Below are 18,386 nucleotides of genomic sequence, written 5' to 3' on the forward strand. Positions count from 1 at the left end.
AAAAATTATAAGCTTTCTGCCATAAATTAGAACTAAATTAATCAAAAATCCCATTCAGCGATAAGCAAGAATAGATAAATTTTCTAATTATCAAAACATAATCAAAATCATAAAAATATCATATATAAGCAAGCTGGAATTGTAAAATAAACTGATTACAAACAGAAAATAAGATTTCAACAGTCTGACTGTTTCTCGCGTGCTAAGAACTGGCTTTGCAATTAATCTTTATATTATGGACATACATAATAATATAATACAAATTTAGTCATAAGGAATGGAAAAATAAGGGTATCTAGGAAGAATAGCATAAGAACAATGCTTGTCCCTTGCTGTTTTCACTATAGTTTAACATAAACTATCGAAATAAATGCGATAATTCTGAATAACGCTTACAAATTATGAGCACTTAGACAGTATATGAACGTGATATCATTTAAATCTTCTTAATTTCAGTTTCAAAAAATTGAATTCAAATTATCAATTTAATGAATATGTATGTCATTAATTAGTGTTTAAAATAATTTGATTTAATCCAACAGCCACAAAACAATTTTGTCAGATTTTCAATATCTTAATAAAGGGAAAACTACAATTCGTTTAATAATGTATGATTTTCTAATCCCCAAAAATATTATATGTTCTAATCCAAATTCAATGAAGTCTGCTATATGCACCATTAGAAGCCCATGTTTGTAAATTGAAATACTTTTTTGAGTGAGAAGATGTCAAATAAGTGGGAATATCAAATATGCCTGAAATTGTATCTTCATCAGCAAATTTCTGGGATTATACCTAGAGTTCCTTACTATTGAAATTCGATATAAACAATCTTTGATTAACTAATTCAATACATTTTTGGGCAATCAAATAAATCATTTTGAGTTTGCAAATTACTCTGTCTACAACTTATTTCAGGTACAATAATAAAAATTAATAAAATAATAAAATATTTATTTAAAACATAGTAACAACCTCTTCAATATAGGCCTTGACATACTTGAATATGTCTGAATAAATATTATTGAGCTCTTTGTTGGATAAACCATCTACCTCATCAGATTCAGGATTTAATTTGACATGATCAATTAATTTAATTTTCTTTGGATTAAATCTCCAATTTTTTGGATAGAAGCTACGAAATGTAATTGTAATTGATTTAGTGTTATTATTTCTATTGATCAGGCTTTTCCTGAAAGTATTCAGTGGATGAGTTGCAGAGCGACCGAATGGACATAAAATCCAGAATGGGTTTTGTTTTGCAAGTCGATCTATGAAGTATTCCAATTTCTGTTGTTGACTCATTCTTTCTTCAGAAATTATGTAGTCATCAATTTCATAATTAGACAGGCGACTATAATACGCACTACTGTAATCATCGCCATCAATAACTGGACTTCTATGGAAGTCTGGATGATGTGTTCCATTATCTGTGATGAAGAAAACAATTTTAGTGGAATTTTCTCTGAATTTGAGAGTGAAATATTGCTCAAATGCAGAATTCCAGTCTTCAGGACCATCGCCCATTCCTCCTTTACAAGGGAAGCTTCTGATTTGTTCCAAGATTTCTGAAGCATCAGTAATATCTTTGAAATCAATTACATCAACTAAGTTACGTTCAATATTAAAATCTTCTTTAACAGCCAATGCATAATCTCTGAATGCAATTGCTGCAATGCGGACATCATAAATTGAATATTTGAACCAATCTATTGAATTCTCGATCTGGTAATAAATAGTATTCTTGATAGAATTAGTCGATTGAGTTGCATCGTAAATGTACACTAAATCAATCGGCTTAATTTTAATTTTGGAACAGTCAATTGGTTTTTCAACTGGTATTTTAGGTATCTTGAGGAGAGGAACAGGGAGTTTATCAATGTAAGAACCTGTTTCGGCAATATATCTCTTTTTGTTAATAAGACAGCAAGCCATATTTCTGACCAATCTCTTGACACCTTCTAAATTCAGTTCCTTGAAGAGTCTAGATGATGCACCATCAATGATGATGTCGCCTTCGTTAGAGAACTTAGGAGCAACGTAATAACAGCCAGAAACTAAACCTTTTTCTGAGCTGAGGGAAAATGGTCTGAATGGCTTAATGTGATCGCAAATCTGATCATATGATAATCCCTCAGGAATTCTTGCGCCGGCAATTGTTGTTCCTTCCATCAGTTTGGAAACATTGTATCCATAAAGATAGTACTTGTAGTTTGATATCCATTTATAATCATCAGCATCAAATGACATCTTCGTGAAATTCTTAGGGAACCTTCTTTGCAATACTTTTTCCTTAACTGGATCTCCATCGTGGAATCTAAGCTTTATTGGTATCTTTTCTTGATTCTTTTCTTTTTCGATTTTGTCACAATCATATAATTTGACATGCTTTAAGAAATAATTCAATTCAAAAGTAAATCCTTGGTCTGCCCAAAATGCAACACCTCCACCATTTTGTCTGAACAATTCAACTGTTTCAACAAATTGATATGCATGATCAAAATCATCTTTATTTCCTTTGATTTTCTTTGATATGTATGTTGTGTCTTCTGAAATATCTGGAACATCTGTTGGTTTGGCTCTTTGACCTTTAGAACATATAACCCAGACTTGGTGATATTTTCCTGATGATAGTTCAGCTATAGAATCGCAGTAGTTTTTAGTAACACCGACATTAAATTTGAGTTCTCTCAATCCTTTTACAATACCATTTTTGTCTGTAAGTGTTTTATATGTCACATACTTATCAGAATCATCATTACTAGCTGTAAAGCCATAAAGCATGCAAATCAGAATATTATATGGCCAAGCCTTGTTTTCTCCAAGATCAACATTAGGTAGTTCTTGATCATAAATCTCACTTCCAGGTTTGCTTGTTGGTAATTTCTGAATTTCTGGTTTTTCATTCATGTAGGAATCTTCAGCAGAATCAAAGAACAGAATATCAGTTAGTTTATCAGTGAGCTCTGTGTAAGTTCTATCTTGTTTGCTTATTAAAATATTATGCAATTCATTTAGTTTAGGGATTTTATTTGGAAGAGCTGGATCGGAAATTTTACCTTTTGTTTTACATTCATTAGGATCGAATTCTAGTAAAGTTTGGAAGCAATTGGCAATTGACAAAGGATTTGAAGACCAGATCGATTTTGTGAATACTTTTGATATCTTTGTTGGAGTGATTCCAACACCAACACCAATTGGATATGTCCTAATTGATTGTAAGGATGATATGGCTGTTCCAACTGCATCCATTTCATGTTGAGTGAAATTGCCATTAGTTATACCAATTAAAATTGATTCTTGTTCAGTTTGTCTGTATCTAAGGTTGAAAGCTGCAATTAAAGCTTGAGAGAAACTGCACAATCCGTGGGATTCAGTAAGTAGTCTGTATATCTCTGTGAAAACAGGAGAATTCTCTACAAATATTTCTTCTTTCTTCTTGTTGATACAGACCGCAGCTGGTCCATCAGATGTTGCAAGAATAATAGTGATTGGGAATTCACAATCCTTGAAAGCCAATAATGTTGAGAAAACTGTTTGACGTGTTGCTTGGAGTGAGAGAATTCCTGATGATGATTCACTGCAATCTATGACGAAGAACAATGAATAATTTGGAACATAGCCAGCGCATTTGTCCAATCTGAATCTCTGATCTTGACCATCCGTGATAATGAATCTTATTAGACCAGCCATAGATAAACCATTACCTTTTTCTGATGGAATATATTGCATTGGCTTATTTGGAGGAAATAGTTCGTCCTGAACCCAATTTGCTTCAATATTTTGTCTGAATGTTTCTAATTCGAATTCTGATTTATTAGTTGGAGAAATATATTCTGAAACGTTTGGAATCATAACTTCATCTTGTCTGGTTATAGATGCCTGAATAACTTCAGATATGCAAACAAATTGAGAATCTGTTTCTGGCAATTTCTTAAATGAACAAACAATAGGAATATTGGAGTCATTCTCTGATAGTTTGAGCTCAACATTTCTATCAATTCTATGAACTTTTCCATTTCCTGTACTGATACCATTGATAAATGCATCAATAAACTCTTTATTATGGTTGAATCCTTCCATGTTTATTGCATAATTGATATTATTATGATTCTTCTTCAGAGTTTTGTATTGTTTGATAATCGGAACCTTGTATTCTTCCTCATTAGGAGGTTTCAAGAAATATGTAATTCTGCTGTTTGTTCCATTGTCCCATTCTTGCCAAATTGTATAATTAGTATTCAAGAGGTTTCCATCGGTAAAGACAAAGAAGCTGAATGACTTCTCTATGTCTTGTTTAATGATAGATTTAATTGAAAATAATGGATCTGCACATGTTCTCTTAGTATCAAGAATTTCAAGAGCGACTTGAAGATGCTTCCTTTGTAGTTTCTCAGATAATTTCTTGATTTCAAAATACTGGAAGTTACGATCTGCAAATGCAAGTAATCTATAGCTAAATCCGAGCTGTGAAATTGCCATTGCAAATGCAATAAAGTATAAGAAATTATCAAGTTTGATTGAATTTGGTGTGATTGATTTAATATCAAGCATTAATACAATCTCAGAATCCATATTAATAGTCTTGCTATTGAATTCTTTTATGATTTGATAAGTAGTTTCGGTAGTGTAAGCAATGAATTCGTCAATCGGTAAATTGTTCTTCTCTGGGATATCTTTGATATCTGAAACTACTGAATTAAATTCTTTAGCATCATCTTGGTAATATTGGATTTTATCAATATTTTTAATCATGAATTTGTAAATATCTTCTGGTTTATCTTGGGTTCTACCGGAAGTTCCATTTGAGTCTGGTTTATACTTAATATTAATTGTTGCGTTATCTCCTTTATACAACTTTTTATTTTGTCTCGGTGGTGCAGGTGGATTAGGTTTAGGGTTAGGCTGAATAGGTGGAACAGAAAAAGATGGAAGATAAAGTGACACTGATACATTTCTCTGTATTGTCCATTCCTTTCGAAATTCTTCAACAGAAATAGGAGATTGGCTTGGTTTAATGATCAAAGGAGTGAGTTTGGTAGTCTCAATATTGATGTTTTCAATTTTGCATCCAGCTTTCTGCATGATATTGATAAGTGATGTAAAACCATTATTAAATTCAATGCATTGCGTCAGGAAAGGAGTGCTTTTAAGAGTCCTTTTATCACTTGACCATTTATGAAAAGCAGCCAAGTATCTTATTTCTTTTTGTGCTTTTTCTACTGGAAACTCCTTTGTGTAATCAGCGTAATTTGCCATCATTAAAAGGAATTTTCTGCATCGAGGAACAACTTCAGAGATTCTGTCATAAATTGCTTTGGCTGATGTTATTGTCTTGAAAATGACTTCATCTCTGATATTTTCTGTATTGGGAACCATTTCTAATTCAAGTTTTGGTTCTACTGATGTCATCTTGGAAATTGATTCAAGAATATCATTTCTTTCTTGTTGAGTGATAATTTTGGATTCATATGATAATTTGGATTCATCCTGCGTGTATTGCATGAGAATTGTTGTATTCTTTGATGGGAGAAGTTTAAGTGCATCTTGACGAGTGTCATCTTCAACATTTCTTATATGCTTGTTTATGATTCCTTGATCAAATTTATTCTCTCTTAGAGAATTAATTTTACCAACATCAAAAGAAACATCGTTTGTAAGCTGATAATCGTCATTGATAATTTTATTGTATTTTTCTGTCAATTGAGCCATGATGAACTCGCAAATGGAATTGCATTTTTGACTCCAACCTTTGAAGTTTCTTATTATGTTCTTAATTGTGACAATGCTATTTTTTCCAAAGAATCTACGCAAAAAGTTTAGTAGATCATTTACATTATCTTCAGACATTTGTAATATTCTTGTTTGTATTTCACCTGTCCCTGGAACAAAAGCAGGAATCCAATATACTTCATTTTTGCCTGAATCAACATAGTATTGCCAGGAAAGTAGGACGCATTTATCTTTAATATTATTATTGTAATTCAAATAATCGACTTGGTAATGATCATTTATTATCAAGCATTTGATTGTATTATTTGTAAGTATTGTCCCAAATTTTTCATCATAATATACACGTGGAATGTATTTATTATTTTCATGGAGAGAATAATTAATGCTGTTATACAAAACATAACTATGATCGAAATTGATTCTTTTATCGGGCTTCTTCGTAAACAATTTGATAGAGCGTGTCCATTGGAATTGTTGTGAATTGATTGAAAGTATAAGGGATGATGGATCATCGTATCTTTTTGCAATTGATTTCATCTCCACTCCGATAACAACATGTGATTGTGGAACTGAGAAAGTTGGAAAGATATTTTGATTTAGGATTTTGACATTATCAGAGCACTTCACATCAATTCTTGGTGTTTCTGCATATTTCATAATGAAACATAAAACAAAATAATATTTGTTGTAGCAGTTTCCAATTTCCATTTCTGATTTTTCAGAGAGTAATTTATATGGTGGAGATAAAATCCTCAAATCCACATTTCTTTTTTCTGCGAAATCAGGAGAATTGATGATAATCCGCGAATCTTCATTTGATGTATGATAACAATTGAAAGCTATACCACTAATTTTATTTTCTTTTTTGTCATGTGTTAAACCCTTGATAATAAATGTTTGGTCATCATCTTTGAATTGGATTGGAGATTTCGGAAAAGCAGTATTTATGTTTTCGACCAAAATTGTTTGCTTGGGATTTTCCAGGCCAGGTATTGTAGAAATAATTGGAATACTATCTTCTTCGATAAATGATTTTTCAAATGAAATACCGGATGTATCCTTGATGAATGAGTTTCCAGGGGAGTCAATGAAGATTGTTGAATCAATAAAGTGAGCTTTAACTTCATAATTAATATTGTGAGTGTTAATATCAACCATTCCTGTAAATATTATGTCATTTGTTATACCATTGATTGGGAATAATAAATTAACTTGAGATTCATTAATCTCGTATGCAGGAAGAGGTGTTTCATCTAAAGGATAGAATTTTATCCTGATTTTTGATGCATTTCCGAAAACATATATTGGTATACAAATAGGAGTTGTTTGGATTCCTCTTAATATACCTGGAATATCAGCTTTGATCATTCTGAATGATGGATTAACAGAATCATTTGTAATATTGATTGCTGCCAAGTTAAATACTGAGCTGTCTGTATTTGAAAAATCAATAGTAATATTGTTTGTTTTGTTCAATTTGATATCTGGTTTACTGCTTTGTTCAGATGGAGGATCGAATCTCTGCGTTGGAAGTAGAGCTATTTCAGATTCATATTTGCGAATTTCGGTTACCAATCTGTCGTGCTCTTTTACCAATAGATGTATTTTGTTGATAATTTCTTGTGTCTTTTCTGGTATTTGATCAGGATTTCCTTCGAACTGGGGCTTCATGAATTTGCTTTCGAACTCTGTTAAATAGCTAATTCCTGACTGGGTGTTCTTAAAAAGATCTTTGATATCATCAAAGTTATAATTGCTTTCACTAGTGTTAAATATAACAGTTGAACCTGAAGCATAATAACTATCCATTGCATTAGGATCCTTAACTTTTTCATCATAGAATTTTCTATATGCTTTAATGAGCATATCAACATTGATTTCATCTGTTACCTCTGCCATCTTAGAAACATTCAATTTGATAGTTTCTAAGGATTTAGGAACATCAATATCATTGATATATTTCTCTGGAACAACCAAAAATGAATCAACCTTTGGTCTAACGTAGAAGCTGACTGTTACATCTTGATCATCTTTCTTAGTGAATGTAATTGTATCGGTTGCGCAATTATGTATATAAATAACATAGATTTGTTCTTCATAGTGAGCAGGATCGCAATATTTTAATTTCTTAATGAATTTGTACAACTTAATTGATTGATCGAAATCTTTAATTTGTGTTCCCTTTTTATACCACTCAAACTTTGTTAATGAATTCAAAATAGTCAATAAGCAGCTTGAATAACTTTCATAAGCATTGATAACATTTTCTGAATAATTATCTGGTCTAAATCGTTGAATGAAACAATTCGGATCTTCTTTTTTCGTCGCTTTTTCTAACTCAGGAAGAACTTCGTTAATCTTATCTTCTTTCATCTTTAATTCTTTTTCTGTTTTATCTTTAAAAGCTTTCAGCTCATTCAGCTTATCACTGATATGAAAATTGCAGAAATTGATGAAGGATTTAATAGGATTCAAAAGATAATCAGTATTGCTTCCAATGAAAGAACTCCATTTCTGTTTAGTCAAAGGATTACAATTGCTTAATGCTTGTTCTAAGTATTCACCTATGAGCATGTTTGCTTTCTTTACATATTGGTCATCATCCAAAAATGTTGCGGCTTGAACTAGTGAATCATGAAGTAAACAAGTATAGAAATGCTTAAGTGAATAAGGAGGATTAGACAGACATAATGCAACTATAATGCCTTTATTGTTATCAGGATCTAACAACAACTTTTGGATGGAATCATTTATGCTTTTCGACATTTCTGGTGTGAATTTTGTTGTTTCAAAAGTAATTTGTTTGAATGAAGAAACAACTCTCAGCATAAATAGACCAAATGTAAGTCTCTCATTTGGAATTTCAATGAGCTTAATGAAGTCTGGATTTCTGAGCAAAAATAAGCCCTGGGCTGGGAAATTTTCAATATACCATTCTTCATAATCCTCAAACTGAATACGATCGGATGTGTTATATTTTTTCATGCTTGGCTGGTTAATTAGCATACTATAAAGGAACTCCTTAGATTGATCCTCCTTTAAGTGTTGTAATAGATCCTTTTTCGATTTGAAATTTTTACCACACTCCTTTGATAAGAATCTGCGAATGCTTGGTTCAGTGTATTTTGGAATCATGATCTCTTGGTTAATATCATACTTTTTGTTATTTTCTCTAACAAAAACAGCCCAATCATTGCTAACCAATTCTACTTTGTTGATGTAACTGTCAACTTTTTCAATTAAATTACCAACATCAAGTAAACTGTCATTGAATGCATACATATTTTCCAAATATCTCGCCAGCATATCATTTATCAAAGCATCAGCATCGGATTGACTCACAGTTAAATAAGTACCATTGAATGTCTTTAAGATTTTACCAACATTGTACTTTCGTTCATTTAATTTCAGAAGTGAAGAGATGCATTTTTTAGGATTCTTTAGATTTTCGAGTAAAGTGATATCATATGAGTAATCCATTAAAATAGAAAACCATCTAGATTTGTCACAGTTATTCGGATCAATTTGATTAACATATAATGATAACTTATTATATGATATTGGTTTCTCCATTTTTGCGAGATTTATAATTGTATTTTGGATATTGCTTTTTGGAACCCAAGAAATGCCTTCTGTTAACGTGAATAGATAACCTAAATCTGGATAGTCTTCTTTGAGTTTGTTCCATTTCTTCTCATCTTCTGATATGATGTTCAATTCGTCGAATTTAATTTGTAGTTGATTTAACATATCCATAAACTCACATGGAATTTCGAATTTATTACTGTATTCTTTGAATGACTTCTTCAATGATATTAAACTGGAAAATTCATCTAAAGATAGAGATTCTACGAGATCATTGATATTTATTGTGTTTGATGGCCTAGCAACTTCATATATAATTGAAACGAAATGATCTAGAGAAGAACGAAAATCTGTTTGATAAATTGCAAAGCAATAAATGTAAGTATCAAAGATTAATTTGTAAATGCCATCAAAGAACTTTGAAATCTTCTCAATTCCTGGAATACTGAAATATAAAAATGGAAACTTAAATATATTGTTCTTAACTTCATCAGATATTCCATTCAAAGCAGAAATATTTACTTCCGAGGTGAATTCAATTGGGATACTTATGTCTTGGCATGAATAACATGTTTGAGAAATAAATGCGAATTTTGTTAAAATGCCTGCTAATTCTTTCTTGATTTGGGAAATACTTGATATTGAAAAATGTGATATCTCTGATTTTGCATTATCATCAAGTTTTGAAAGCGAGTGAATAATGTCTTGCAATTGAGAAAGGAAAATATAGTCGGCGTACCATTTTGTTTCCCTATTTTCGAAATCGTTTGCATGTAAATCTTTGAACTTTTGTGTTAGATCAATCATGAATTCATCGAGGTCAAAAACATCTTTGAACAATGCGCGCTCGATAATACTGAATATATTACTTACAAAACCATCCTGTAACAAAGATTCTTCAATCATTTGTTTCAATTTGCTGCTTTCAATGAATGTTTGCTTATACAATTCATTCAAATTCTCTACTTCTTGATCATCAGGAGCTTGTTCGAATATTTCCAAAATTTTTTGATTTGTTTCATCGTCTTCTTCATCCATTTTACTTATCATATTATTATAAGTTATCAAAAGAGCCTTCTTGATTTGCTGATATGGAATGAATTCACCTTCAGTATTTACGCTCATTGAAGTGAACAATCTGCAGATTCTTGATATGCTTCTTCCTGTTAGTTCGTAGCTAGAACCATCTTTCTGCAATTTCTTCATTTCATCGTGCAATTTCGCAATTCTTGCAACAATATTAGATTTATTGTAACTTCCGTCTGGTAATTCGTATTTTTTATCTGGGAGTTCGAATAATGAAATTTTAGAAGTGCTTTTAGTGTCAGAATCTATTGGATCCATCTTTAATATTGCGCATCTTGAGAGAATTGACTGAGATAAAGGAGTTTTCTTGTGAGTTCCGACATTGTTATATGTCAAGATAATTCTAAAACCATCTTGAATCTTATGTTGTTGATAAGAAGATGGCTTTGAAGAGTAAACAACACCTTCATCAACTTCATAGAGATTCAATGATGGTTCAAAATCAAGCAAAGTGATAATTCTCTCCATAACTGTTGAAGGACATGATTCAACACCATCAAATAATATCCAATCACCATTTTTCATAGCTGTGACTAAACTGGATTCTGAGTATTCTAAGTTATTGATTAAGTGTTTGGCTGTTGAAACTAATGATTTGGCTTCGTTACCAATTTTCTGGTGTTTTTCTTCACTTGTATTTTCAAGAACTATATTAATCTGAGCTTCGATTTCTTGGAGTTTCTTAATTTCCATGCGATTCTTTGAGTATTCTCTAATTAATATGGAAACATCATCAAAGGCAGGATCTTCTTTTAATTTGCTGGTGATTTTGTCGATGTTTGCTTGGTTAACAAACTTTGATGGCTTATATGATCCTGTTATCGTTGAAATTGATGTATCCGCATTAAGTGGAATAACATGAAGCTTCTTGTTGATTGCTTGTGCGAACAATTGAATTGCATATGTCTTTCCTGATGCTGTTCCTCCTGTAACAATCAATGGGAACCTCTTATGAGTATTGGCCGCCAACGTGACAAATAGTTTTTGTTCGCTTGCTGTCAAACTCAAAAGCTTTTCTTTGATTTTCGGATCATATTTATTTCCGATTGTTGAACATTCAACTTTGATTTTATCAACTTTCAAGATCGACATTCTGGATTCATGTGAAATTGGAATACTTTCCCATTCATTTGACTTAGACTTCTGATCATGTGTAACAAGATCTAAAAGTAAATGCATATTTTGATCAGAACTGTTAAATGAATATATTAACTGTACAAACATTATACAATTACGAGGATTCAATGTCGTGAAGTAATTGATGAATTTGCTGGACTCATATGCTTTTAAGAGAGGACTACAGACAGCTCGCATCTCATTGTTTGTATATACATCTCTCTTAAAGAATATTGATGCTTTTTTGAGAGCAGGTGGAACATTTCCGGAAGCAATGCCAATTATGGAGTATTTTCCTTTGTTCTCTGATTCGCCATTTGTTTTCATGATCTTTGAATTAGGATTATTGTCAAACAAAGAAGTTAATGCATCAATTAAACTTGGTGATGCAAGATTAAGCTCTTCAATTATGATCAATGACCTATGAGGGGAACCTTCTGTAGCTGCTTTAAACAGTTCGGTTGGAATATAATCAAATGTCTTGTTTCCATTTTTATCAACTTTAATTGAATTTCTTCCGAACAAATCTTCAACAGTTGTAGATCTTGATAATTGGATTTTGATAACATGATTATTATTTGCGAAATCTTTAATAGAATTTGCCACGTAATCGGCAAGCATTGACTTGCATGTTCCTGTTGGTCCTTGAATGATGATCGGAATATCGAAGGACAAAGCAGTGAAGATTCTATCGCACATTGTTTGCGTTGTTTTTGTGAAAACAATATTCGTTTTTGATGGATCAAAGTTTGGAGCAGAATAAGAGAGTATGTATGGATTATCTGATTTCAAATGTCCATTATCGACCTGTAAAGGACTAATAAATTCTTTGCAACCAACATCTTCTGTTCCCATAATTCTTGCTGCTTCCCTTTCTAGTTCTTCTCTTGGTATTTCTTGAGATGAATTAAGAATTGTTCTATGAATTTCCTGGATTTTTGTGATAATTGATTTCATCAAAACTAATTGATGGAAATTGAAATCTTTGATGTATTCGTCAGAGAAACCTGTTATTGTTTTGATTTTCTCATTCGAATATTTCTTGATATTTACGATATTAAATCTTGATCTCATGGCTTCGGAAATCCTGTTATAATCGATCAAAGAACTTAAAGCAACAATCCTGAATCTTGTTTTATCTGAGTTGCTCATTTTGATTACTTTATAATCAGGTGGAGTGATAGTATTTGTGTAATCTTCATTGAGAGTTAATTCTGGCTCAATGTCAATGAGTTCATTGAATCTTTCAATAACAGATGTTGGTGGCTTTGAAAAGTTCTTAATAACAATTGGACTTTGGCTAAAGATTTGATGTGTTATCAAACCAGGTTTGAAGATTGTTGTGTAATTACTTATTGCAGAATGAACTTTTGATGGGTCTGGTTCATCTGCAATCAGTTGCTTTGTTATATGATCGATTGATTTCTGAAGGAAAGGAACTTTTAACTGTTTGATGAACTCTTGTAATTTGTCAAGATGCTCTTTATCTCTGATGAAATTCTTTTTGAAATCTCTGAAATCTTTGTAAAGTTTAGGATTTGAGATCATGATTGTATGAAGCAAATCAAGCATTGCTTGATCATATGTTTGTTGTCTGACATATGAAACTTGGCCAATCAATGAAGCTGTTGTAGTTTCACTTCCTAAAGTGACTTGGCTTGGATTTGCCATAATTGAATTGGCTAAATATGTCTTAAACGAAGATTCACCAACAATAAGAATTGGCTCATTTGAAGGAATCAGAGAAGACAGGAAAACAGCATTCCAGAATGAAGCAATTCCTTGGGTTGCTTGAATAACTTCCTCGTTATTGCTTTGTGAAGCAACTGATTTAATTCTAATATTCCCTTTAACGACATACTTTCCTTGTGGAACTGCATTTGATAACAAAATATTTTCTAATTCTGAAGAGTTGACCTTTTGGAATGATTTTTCAACAATTTCTGATATTGTCTTTGAGGCTTGTTCTGGAACAGGACACATCATCCATGACATAAACAATGCGTGATAAATTTGAACCTCTTCAGGATTTGCAATATTCCATTTTTTATTACGGAAGATTTCAATCTGTTCTGAGTTTGTGACTCGTTTACAGAATCTTCTAATTTCTCTGAATGACCATGGACGAATTGCTTCGTTGTGCTTGAATTCATTGTACAATAATTTAACAAAATTCGTCAAAAGCTTGTTCATAAGACTTAATTTATATTCTGATGTAATTTCTTTAATGACGTTAAATAGAGAACTCTCAGGAAATGGATATTCAAAACAAACCACACGTTTAAGAAGTACTTGTGGTAATGGTTTGCGACCAAACATTGTGCTATCATTTTGACAAGCAATGAAGAAATATTTTTCATGTATTTTAGTCGTGCCTTCTGAAGGAATCTCGATTTCTTCACCAGGTTTCTGCTCTAATGCAATAACAAGAGATTGAAGGATTGTGTTATCTGCCAGGTTTGCTTCATCTGCAATGAAGAAACCTCCTTCTTTAATAGCACGAAGTAATTGTCCTTTCGAATTGTCACTGGTTCCGCGAGTAATTGTGATGTTTCCTATTAAATCCGATAATTTTGTTTCTGCATTAAATGATACCTTATATGGGTTAAATTTTAATCCTTTTGCGAGTGCAACTGCAACTGATGTCTTTCCAAATCCCGTTCCACTTTGCAGGACAATATGTTGGCCGATGTTTTGCATCAATATTATAAGTGATACAATATTTTCTAGTTCTGGGGATTCTTTGAAGTAGAAACCTTTTGTTTCTCCTGTAATAGTTTTAAGTACTATATCTATGATACTGCGATCTAATTGTGGCGTTTTATGGTTGATATATATATCATACAATGCTTCAAAAACTTGAATTTGTATTTTTACATCGTTAAATTGAGGATATTTCGAGCATATTAGTCGTATTCCTGAAACAATCTTTGAAATATCGGAAATATTATTGATGTTAACAAGTCTTTTGATTACTAAATAATTGATTGAAATATTATTTCCTTGATTTGACTCAATTAATGCAGAAACTAGTTCTTGGATTTGTTGATTTGAGTCCTCTTTATCAATTTGAGAATTTATTTCAACAATTGTGAAACGATTCTTTAATGCAGGAGATAAATTCTTTAATTGACTCTTAGATGCTGTAGCAATGATCTTGAAATCCTTATTGATTTCAACTTGGAGATCTTCAAAGCATTCTGGAACATTGAATTTTGTGTTGTTAGTTGATTGTGTTTTCTCATTCAATAAAATATTTGAGTAAGCATCGAGAATTGGGTTGATTCTTTCAATAACTTGTGGAGAAGCGCTTTCAAGTTGATCAATGATTAGAACTAGCCCTTTACTTGCAGCCTTTATGATGGGACCATCTTTCCAATCTGCAATACGTAAAGAATTTGAGGACGTTGTGTAACCTCCCATCAAATCAGATGTTGTCATTTCAGGATGACAAACCATGAAAAGAGAACCGTTGTTTGAAAACAATTGTGATGCCCATTTTGCAATTTGTGTCTTTCCTGAGCCATCAGGGCCTACAATAAGTATAGGTTGATGATTTTTCATGAAGAATTGAATCTTCCTTAATGTACTTATTAGTATTTCATTCTTCCAAACATTTTGGATATGTTTATCTTGGATCATTTGGTTGATATCTATATCTGGGATATCAGTTTGGATTATTTCATTTTCTGAAAGTTTTTGTGGAATAAGAAAAGCCTTGTCTTGCCCCATAAGTGGTTCGTAGTAATACAATAGAGAGCGATAAAGGTCTTTTTCGTCATCAGTAGAAAGAAGAGCCATTTTCAAATTTCTTATTGTGAAACTATAGTCTTTGTTGCTATCATTAAAACATGAATAATGAAAACTAATGACTTTGTCAATAGTTTCTTCTGAAATTTCTTTGTTGAAGTTTGAACAAAGAACTGTTAATTGATCATCTGTAAAATCCTCGAATTGAATAACTTGAAAATGAGATGTCAATTTTGATGTGAGCTTGTTACGCATTGATGCAAAAGAGCTATCTGAATCGTTTTGAGTAGCAATCAATTTGAATGCAGGATGCATTTTTATCGGGGCATTATTCAATGATGGATCATCAACGAACAATTCTTCAGTATCCAACGATGATTCAATGCATTGCAGAACATCTTCATGAGCAAGATTAAATTCATCAAGAATGAGAGGGATTCCCTCTTTAAACGCTTTTGAGAAAGTTCCATACTCAAACTTTGGATTTGAGTCCTTGTCTAGGGTTAGGTTTCCTATGAGTTGATCAATAGTCGTCTCCGAACTGAAATTAAATTTCAAAAATCCATTTGGATTATCAAAAATTTTCTCTGCAATTGTTGTTTTACCGCATCCTGTTGGTCCAATGAGAAGTACAGGTATTCCCGAATTGGTAAATTTAATGATTTCATTCATCTTTTGAAGTATGAAGGTTGGCTGGTTGGCCATAACCAAAAATGATTTTATGTCTTATGACTAGTCAAAAGTTAAGAGACATGATTATACATGGCACGGCGGGCGCAAAAAGTGACAAAATAGAATACCTATGGTGGCAAGACAAAGGAAACATTTTTGTAAGGCAAACATTATATCAAATACCTTTACTTTGTAATAAGAAATATAATTATCACGAAATTACAAATAAATATTGTTTAATATAATTAATAGCAAAATTCTTTTTTATTATTTCCCTTAAGACCTTACTTATTAAGTATACGTATAACAAGCTTGTACTGCATGTATTAGTTAATAGAACAAAAGAAAATGAGCTCAAATGAAAAAAATTTTCATGCTATTTTGGAAATATGCATATTCGAAGTATGAGAGTTGTAAACACTGAGAATTTTAAGCTTTGGTTGATGATAGTCTTTAATTTTTCTTGAAGTAGTAAATTATTTGATATGAAAATTTAATGGCCAGCATAATCAATCGTGCGTTTCGTTTCTTGATTGAGAAACGATGATTGTGTGCTAATGAATTATTGCGTCTGACAGGTTATGATTATGGATACCTGAAATTAAGCTTTTATGGGAAACATCACCGAGCGCCATTTGGCGCCCCTAATGCTGTTTCTATCGGTATGATTAAGGAGCTTTCTTATGCACTTTCATCACTTGAACTTGAACGCTACAAGATATATGCCCCCCTCCCAATGGGAGGTGGGAGCAAAAATTGAAATGTTTACATTGATTTTTGAATACTTTACAAGCGCCCCTCCCAGTGGGCGCGGGCGCAAGTGATCGGGTCAAAAAAAATCATAAAAATATTCAAAATTGCGATTTTAATAGATGTTTAAGAAGTAAATTTATTAATAACGATATTTCATAGTACAAAATGTGTTCAATCTCTTCGTAAATCATTCAAAAAAATCAAAAGAATTTCCAAAATTCAATTTTTTTAGTAAAATTTATATCTTTTTCTATCGTCTCCTCCCCACCAGTGGGAGCCACCGGAGTAGGGTTGTACAAACTGGCACGCCTGCTGGCACACCTTTTTTGGCCAGCTGGCACGATTTTTTTAAAAAACACATTAAAAAAGTCACTTTTTGCCCCATCTAATGAGATTTTTTTTTACAATTTTTTTCCCCTTATTTTTCAATTTAGATATGATTTTAAGCTCTCCAAATTGAAGTTTACCTGATGTTTCTTAGTTTTTATGATAATAAAATGTTGCAAAGTTGAGTTTGGATTCAATAAATTTAAGAAAATTTTATTTTACAATGAAATTATAAGAAAGGATGTTTTTATCCTATGTCAAAGAGAATACATTTGTAGATCCCGACTTTTAGGGTTGTTAAAAATATCAAAAATTAGCGTTTTGAAGACACCATGGTGTCTTATAATTTTCCCTTCCTTATTGGCGTGTAGAAATAAATGCGCCAATAGATTGAAGAAGAAGAATTGTTTTTCTCTTAATGAACTTTAATCCTTTTGATATAAGAATATTAAAAACATTAATATAATTTCGATTTCGGAAATTAAATTTCCAAATTTTTTGTCGATTTCAGAAATAACAGGATCCCGCATCCAACACGCAACAACAAAACACAAAACACACTTTTTGGTTCTTTCATCGTTTTAATCGTAATTTATGTAATACATGATTTGGATAAATTTTACAAAAATAGAACGTATATTATATTCTTTTCAAAGATTCTTGCAAATCATCAAAAATAATTGTATTTTAAAAAACGATCAAATTATCCTTTCATTATTTTAAACTTAAATTAGTTTTTATGATTGACTAAAGCAATCATATTTATTCATCATTAAATAAACAAAAAAATAATATTTGAGAGTTATTTCAAAAAAAACACATTGAATTTATTAATTTGTCTCAATTTCAGTATTATAAATTTTATAATTTCAATATTTTGAAATACACTTTTTAATATTTCAATATTTATGATGTTTCAATGTATTAAGTGGTCTCAAATTGAGCTTCTCAAATATAAGTTGGCCTATTCAAATAATAAAATTAAATAATATTTAAAATAATAAATAAAAGTGATTGAGGTCATAGCAAAACGGCTGTTTCAGTCATTAATTCTTAAAAATAAAAAGGGTAAAAACTAAATAAAATGGGTAAAATTCAATAGTGTCTATGCTATCGTTCAATTCGAAGGTGTCTTTTGAAACCGCAAGACACATTGAATTTTTGAATAGTGTATTATGGTTTGATAGACACCAATGAAAAAAATAAAATGATATTTATTTTAAATATATAAGATCCTTATATAAAATATAAATATTTTATCGTTTTATTTTCTTGTTTTAGAAATGTTTTTTATTGAAAAATCAATAAAACTTACTCCAAAATAAAATTTTTGATTTAAAGACACTATGATGACACCAGGCAAA

General features: G+C 31.4%; 1 protein-coding gene across 1 annotated transcript; it reads right to left on the reverse strand.

Moving 5' to 3' along the window:
• Positions 1-771: 771 nt before the first annotated feature.
• On the reverse strand, positions 772-15,983 carry TVAGG3_0234270 (midasin-related family; the record flags this gene model as incomplete). The annotated part of the gene is made up of 1 exon (XM_001318844.2): positions 958-15,942. The coding sequence occupies one exon, from the start codon at positions 15,940-15,942 to the stop codon at positions 958-960; it is 14,985 nt and encodes a 4,994-aa protein (XP_001318879.1).
• Between the last annotated feature and the right edge of the window lie 2,403 nt (positions 15,984-18,386).

Source organism: Trichomonas vaginalis, chromosome IV (genome assembly GCF_026262505.1).
Source record: "Trichomonas vaginalis G3 chromosome IV, whole genome shotgun sequence".
Lineage (NCBI taxonomy): Eukaryota > Parabasalia > Trichomonadida > Trichomonadidae > Trichomonas > Trichomonas vaginalis.